The following is a 7799-nucleotide window of genomic DNA, read 5'->3' as shown; positions in this document are numbered from 1 at the left end:
AGGGGGGGGGTTCTATTGCTTAGACACACGCGATCTCCTTGTGGCGTGACTGAAGTCCTAATTTATACACCATGTGTAATCATTTGTCCAAGTTGATGTAGGGTGAATATTTTAAAAGTGTAGTCAGACTTCATCATGTGAATTAGGAATTCAACGTGGCAACCGCATTCTCTCATTTTAAAAAAAAGGCTTCTAGGAAATCTACGTCGAGGTACACCGCGTGGTCCGAGTCTTCTCTGTGTTACACTCACGCTTCCCCCCCCCCGTTCAAGAATTCCTGGATCCGCCCCTGGTGATGGGCTATTGTGCCTGCAATGATCTAATGGTTTCAAATTAGGCGACTCATCTGTTTGCTGTGTAATTGTGTAAGGAAATGTGTGCCGAAAGTTCCCATTGTTCTCGGCGTGCCGTGCGAAGGTAGCAATGGTGGCGACGCACCAGTGCAGAGAACTGGTATATGTTCTACAGTCTACACATACAGCCGCGAGTATGCGTTGTGAATCTATCTACCGCGTGAATGAAAAAAAATTATGTGTAAGAAGGGTTGCTAGAAGTCAATTTGTCCTGGCGTTTACTCAGACGACGGTGCGTTGCTTTTCCCCGTATTTGTTTGTGCGTATATAATTGTGAGATAATAAACTACTGCTCAAATATATATATATATATATATATATATATATATATATATTTGAGTATCTATACATATATATTTCTGTTGGTCTATACTTTGTGTTAACTCTTGCTTCTTCGTCCTACCTTTCACATTTAAAGTAAAAGTTACTCTGCATATTTTGTGATGCGTGTTATAGTTTCATACTTCTTTTATTATGAATCATGCAGCATGCAAATCAGTATACGCGCATAGCGCCGTTAGAACACGAAGCACAAAGGCAAGAAGAGTTTGCAAATTGTATAATAATTAATGCCCGTGCAGGGTATTTATTGCCCGGTAACACCGGGGGCAAATTATAAAATTGAACGCAAGGGCCTGGGCAGACAGGGGTGTAGTTCCACTGGGTTAGTTTCTAGGCGAAAGTAATTGACGCCATATCTTAGCAATGAATAAAAACTAGAATGACGTGCCGTGTGTTGTGTTACCTCACCAGGTACAGTGAACCCTATACAGTTGCAAACACGTATTAATAGGCAGCGTACGTATTCTCGCACGCAAAATTAGCAAGCGGTTGACGTCATTATATACGGTGGTCCCCGCTTTATCGGGTATCGGATAAACGGGCGCATCCACTCTACGACATGCATCTTTGAAAAACCATCTCTATGCACCATATGACATGTTCACCGTTTAATCGGGACCACTGATTAATTAATCAGGACATTTCTGTGGTTTTCGACCTGTCTCTATAAAGCGGGGGGCGCCGTACTACCGTCAACAGAGAACACTCTAGCGCATTGAGCCCACTAGACCGACAACTTCGGGCCACGCTGGCTAGCGACGTATTAGCAAACAACTGCGAGATTCACCGACCGGTAATGCTCTACATAGCAATGTGGTTCGGCAGCTAACACATAACATAACATAACGTAACGTAACGTAACGTAACGTAACGTAACGTAACGTAACGTAACGTAACGTAACGTAACGTAACGTAACGTAACGTAACATAACATAACATAACATAACATAACATAACATAACATAACATAATATGACATAATATAACAGATAAGAGTAGTCATGGGCGAATTCCGCATATACAATACAACTTAATAGATTCAACACAATTTGCTGTTTGGTCCAAGTAACAGCCACAGATTATTCAATAAATGCATATTGGCTGTCAGATACATACCTGTGCTCTCAGATATATCTGTATTGTCAGATCTATATGTGCTCGTCGGATATATACTGACATCTTTCTAAGTGGTTTTACGCAAGCTGTCTGGTTATCAAGGCTTGAGATTAATAATGGCATCATAATATCATAAAGAGAATTATATTCTATTCTACGAATACAAAGCTTCAGCTAAATCTGTATCGAAAAACTAGCTACACACATATAAACTATAGTATCTACCTCTAGAAAGTTTACAATTTAGTATGAATATAATGTATATATATATATATATATATTATCACGAGTGAATAATAATAGATATCTATTATTATAGAATCTATTATTATTCACTCCTGATATTATATTCGCACATAAAAATGATGTTGAATCTACGTTCTTCTGTTTCCTCTACCGCGGTTCGTCCTTCTATTACCACCACCGCGATGTCCCCTTCCTCGCCTGGTCGTTGTCGGCTGTGTCGGGGCCTGCGTCGTCGTCGCCGTCGTACCACGTGACTCAGTCCTCCTCGCTGTCGATGCCATGGTCGTTGTCGTCGTCGGAGGCGTCGTCGTCGTCGCGTTGTCGACGCTACCGCCGCCAGCGCTGAAGGCGCCGACGCGGTTGAATACGTTCACGTCGGAGAACTCGACGTCGTTGTCGTCGCCGCCCGAACGCCGACACACGTACTCGTTGTTCTCGACCGTCAGCAGAACTCCGCTCGTTCTCTTTCGCACCCAGTCGATGACGAGGGTCGTGTTCGTGTAGGCTGCGTAGCGATGATTCAACGGGCAGTTGTGCAGCCCGCGCTCGACCAGCCCCGCCAGCACGTAGCTGCTGTCGGCACGCCGCAGCAGCGCCGGACTGCCCGAGTCTCCGTAGCAGGCGTTCGAGTAGGTGGCGGCGTTTAGTTCGCCAGCGCACCACTCGATGTCGCTGATGACGATGCCGTCCTGCTCGCAGGTGTTTGGATCGACGACGGTCAGACTGATCTTCTGAAGGTTGCTGGCGTAGAGAAGCTGATGGGGAGATAACCAGGCGTAAGTACATCAAGCGTATGTTTGTAAATAGAAATTGTATATCGTACGTGATAGTAACTCATGTACCTATAATAGTATGAACTGCATCATAAAATTTAGATGGTGGAGAGAGAGAGAGTCAATGTGACTACGTCAAGCGTGTATTTGCGCATAGAAATTATATATCGTGCCCGAAAGGGTAACTTTCGTACTGGTAGTATAAACGACATCCTCAAATTTTCTATCCGATATGGTTGTCTGTGAAAGAGCTAAAAATGCAGAGCGTATTGCATTTCATCCATGTTTTCCTCACTGTTGCAATCGTCTGGGTTTACACTATCACCGTTATTAATGTTACATTTACCTGGATGGTATATATTATTATTGATTATTCGATAACATATTAGCTACTGATTATCTTTACCTGTGTGGAATTATAGACACCCCAGCCGGCTACGATGATGTCATCTCCAACCTTGGCGCTCGTCCACGCGTCCATGTCGATGGGTTTGATGTTCTCGTTCAAGATGGCCGCCGTGTTGAGACGCACCAGAGCTACGTCGAACGTTGGGTGTACGTTCATGCCATCCACGCTGAACGTCTGTTCGGTAACCTCGGCTATCTGTATGCTATGCTTCCCCAGTTTCACTAAAGATAACATGAACAGAAGCCGCTGTGTAAACGCTTGCGTTTACCTAGCCACAAGTTCTCTGCTCGCTTAACACTACGTTGGCGAGAGGTCCTACGACGTCCTACGACGTGTCCTACTACGACGAGGTCCTACGAAGAGGTCCTACTACGTCCTACGGCGTCCTACGACGTGTAGCAGTCGGAGAGCCTGGTCGGTTTAGCGTTTACCTACATTTGTTTACTGTTACTTTTACCTGTCTTTGGGCGTTGAATATGTCGAAGCACTTCGTCGGTTATGCGCTATGCTGTTTATGCGTTAGACTGTTATGCGTGTATGCGTTTGATGAGATATTCTCCTGTATAAATAAAATATTAAACCGAAACAATATCTGACTGCGTGAGAAGGCAACGCGTAGCGTAGCACAAATGTCCTTTGAGTTGTGACAAGATATTTAGAGAATAATTTTCCACATCGAACTGTGAGATCAACAAATCGCGAGTTTGCTATGCCACATGATGTTTACGTAATCGCACATTTATTTTAATAAAGATTGCCCATTTGTATACGAGTGTGTGTAATTATTTTATAGTAAGAGTAGATCGAAGGGTACGCGTTGGTGAAATATAAAGCAGGGAGCGTACCGGTTACATCCTCAGACGTGAGCTTCCCAACGCAGTGACGCGCTGTTATCACGTGACATTCGTCGATGATGGCGCCACCGCACGTGATCCCTTCAAAGTTAGGAGTCTCAATGACAGCCATCCATGGGAACTCGTGTGGCACGGCTTCCCTGCCTTCAACCAATAAACATATAATCGTTATATTAATAACCGTAATTATACGGCATTATTAATCATTCATTAATATAATGTCCATAAGACAATACTCAGGATATATATATATATATATATTAAATATATATATATGTTGTTGTGTGGAAGCTGTGTGTGTGTGTGGATATGTGTGTGTGTGTGTGTGTGATGTGTGTGTGTGGTGTGGTGTGTTATATATATATATTGTGTGTGTGTGTGTGTGTGTGCTGTGTGTGTGTCCGTGTGTGCATGTGTGTGTATATATATATATACTATGTTGTGGTGTGTGTGTGTGTGTGTGTGCCGTGTGAGCTGTGTGACGGAGCGGTGTGTGTTTGTGCGTAATATATATTATATGCGTGTGTGCCTGCGGGGATCGTTGTGTGTGTGTGTGTGTGTGTGTGGTGTGACGGGTGCGTCGTGTGCCGTGGTGTGTGCTGTATATATAATATATATATATTGTGTGAGGTTGTGTGTGTGTGTGGTGTGTGTTTGTGGTGTGTGCTGTGTGGAGTGCGGTGTGTGTGTGTTGTTTGCGTGTGTGGCTGGTGTGCCGCGCGTGCGTGCGTCGGTCGTTCGTGCGTGGCGTGCGTGCCGTGCGTGCGTGCGTTTAATCGAGCGGAACCGGTGATCGCTGAGTGATCTAGATCAAGCACGCCCCTGAGCGGTGTTACATCGCCACGTGTGTGTATAACGGCAATGTTACAATCTTACCGTTAACGACATCCTGAGTTGCGCGTGTCGTCGTCGCCGTTGACGTCACTTCCTGCGCGATAATGTACGATGGGAAGACAAGTAGGAGCAACGAAATCCACAACATGGCGTCCATTCGTGAGCACGTTTGTCAACACTAGAGAAATCCGAACAATACTTTATAACACCAATCACACAAGGACAGAGCTCGATCACATTCGTGACACTCTGTCACAATACGAAGCGAATTTATACGTTTCGTCCACAGAATCTCATCAATATTCGCGCATATGCGTGTACGTGTGCCATTCTCACCTGCAGTCGTCGTTGTTGGTGTTTCAATGTGGCGTCGTTTCTCAATTCTTGGCACGCTAACCGACAAACGCTGTACACACGCGCGCGCCCAAGCAGAGCAAATTTCAAACTTGTCAACCTCGCTTTCGGCAAGGACAGTGTCTCGGCTCGGCGGGGTTAGAGCAGGGCAGTAAAGTACGCTTTACAATACAATCGCACTGGCAAACCACGCTAAGCACTCCACTCTTCCTCACTGAAATGATATTTAATAATCGAACGCACGCACGGACGTCTCTCTCAAGGCGCGCTAGGCTGTGTAAACTAAAGTGCTTTAACTAAGGGCAAAATATAAATGTATATCCTCGTCCGCGATTGCTTTTATATTGTCGCCGCGGGTGCTATTGCGACAGCAGACGGCATAGTCTACTGACGCGTAACCAGTTTCGTGTCGCACACCCACTTGCTGTGTTTACGTCACGCGCGGACGTGCGTCAGTCGACGCCCGTCTACGCAGCACACGATACGACGTGCTCCGTGACGTCACAAGTCATGTAAACATCATGGTACCCGTACACGCGGACTCACGCACGCACGCACGCACGCACGCACGCACGCACGCACGCACGCACATACGCACACACACGAGCTCATATACAAACACCAAAAAAATCAACTGGTGATCAACTGGCAATTAAAACCGTCAGTGTAAGAGCTCCAGCGATTATAATACCTTATTTATAACCACATTTATAAAACCTATATTATATAGTATGTATACTATATATATATATATATATATATATATATATATATATATATCAAGAGTAGATCATAAACACACTCTTGATACATATATATAAGCAAAAGAGAGAAAACGTGGGGGTGATAGACAGTTAGACATACAGACTGAGGCAGTCTAAAAGCAGGGCGGAGGAAAGTGAAAGCGCACTGCAAGCACGCGTGCCTTCCGGTTAGCCGCTTGGTAATGCGCATTTAATTTACCGCCCAACTGCTCCGTACAATTACTATCACAGTGTGGGAACGGGACGTCGTGACTTCGGCATCACAAACACGGTTTATGAACAGGAAGTGGGTACGTACGTTTGTACGACCACAGTTCAAACCAGGACATGTGTAGGGGAGTGGTGACATAGATGGAACGCGGGGTGTTCAATCAGTGGAGGTTTTCAGACATCCTAGTAATTAATTTAATGAGGTACTGTCACCAAGTAGTAGATACTAGCAACAGCCATCCACTATATTGATCGGAACGCTGTTGGAGAGGGAAGTTCTTTTTTACTTTTCGCGTAAAAGTTTCGCAATTTGGAGATGTTTCTAGTCTATGGAATGGTGAGTAAAGTTTGCAGCAAGATGCTGTTAGATCAAGGCTGTCACGATGTTCGCCCAGCAATAGTTGTAAGGTTATGTGTTAACATGTTCTTTACTAAACACTAGTCAGTGCGTGGAAACAGCGAAAACGCACCAACGCTCGCATACACACGAGTCAGTGAGCGGGAAACAATGAAAACGCACCAACGCTTACCTAAACACTAGTCAGTACGCGCAAAAACAATGAAAACACCAACGCTTACCTAAGAAAAGGCTTAAACACTAGTCAGTACGTGTATGGCAGGCGAGGTGGGACACAAATGGTATTTATTGACAAACACTAAATGATTTAATGATAGACACTAAATGATTTAGTGTTAGACACTAAATGATTTAGTGTTAGACACTAAATGATTTAGTGTTAGACACTAAATGATTTAGTGTTAGACACTAAATGATTTAGTGTTTGTCAAAAAATACCATTTGTGTGTCACTTCGCCTGCCACGTGGAAAACAATGCAAACTCACAAACGCTTACATGAACACTAGTCAGTACGCGGGAAACAATGAAAACGCACATACGCTTACATAAACATGAGTCAGTTAGGGACAGTCAAACTCATTTGTTTAACAGAAGCAACAACGGCATCAGTGCCAGCGTTCGATGACAGTGCTTCTAACTGGCGTAATACTATCAACCTCACCACATGAAAGCAAGTAGCTTGCTTGACCTTAGTAGCTAGACAAAGCCTGATAGCGTAGGCAAAGCCGCATATAGTTAGGGAGGCTCTACGAATGGAGCCAAAGTGACAAAAATGAATGATATTTACCGGTCAATGGTGTCTTCTACGGAGTGTCGGTCCTCGTAGGTAACCGCAGCTCGCAGCGCAGAATGCAGTGTCTGGTCGTGCCTGCCCATACTTTGTTAGCCGACCTTTATAGCCATAGCTGAAGTGTGGGCAGATTTAATTTAATACTGCCCACTCAATGTTCAGCCAACTATAGAGTTATTCTTTAGATTCGCGTGTAGATAGTTAGTTTTTTCGTGTATTATACTGCCCTCGCTAACGGCGTTTACATCAGTGATGTATGAGCGTGAGTAACGATAAAAACTACATCACCCACGTAATAATCATGGACAAATTGTTATTTCAGAAAGGGCGTCATCCTCTCTCTCTCTCTCTCTCTCTCTCTCTCTCTCTCTCTCTCTCTCTCTCTCTCTCTCTCT

The 7799-nt window shown here is 44.4% G+C and overlaps 1 protein-coding gene across 1 annotated transcript; it reads right to left on the bottom strand.

Moving 5' to 3' along the window:
- Positions 1–908: 908 nt before the first annotated feature.
- Positions 909–5551, bottom strand: LOC106804650 (mite allergen Der f 3-like). The gene is made up of 5 exons (XM_014805921.1): positions 5264–5551; positions 4970–5105; positions 4085–4237; positions 3237–3460; positions 909–2812 (listed from the first exon to the last, which is right to left on the bottom strand). The coding sequence occupies exons 2-5, from the start codon at positions 5082–5084 to the stop codon at positions 2186–2188; spliced, it is 1119 nt and encodes a 372-aa protein (XP_014661407.1). The 5' UTR covers positions 5085–5105; positions 5264–5551; the 3' UTR covers positions 909–2185.
- Positions 5552–7799: the final 2248 nt, after the last annotated feature.

The sequence above is a fragment of the Priapulus caudatus genome, unplaced genomic scaffold (genome assembly GCF_000485595.1).
Source record: "Priapulus caudatus unplaced genomic scaffold, Priapulus_caudatus-5.0.1 Scaffold82, whole genome shotgun sequence".
Lineage (NCBI taxonomy): Eukaryota > Metazoa > Priapulida > Priapulimorpha > Priapulimorphida > Priapulidae > Priapulus > Priapulus caudatus.
This window is presented reverse-complemented; position numbering and strand designations above follow the sequence as displayed.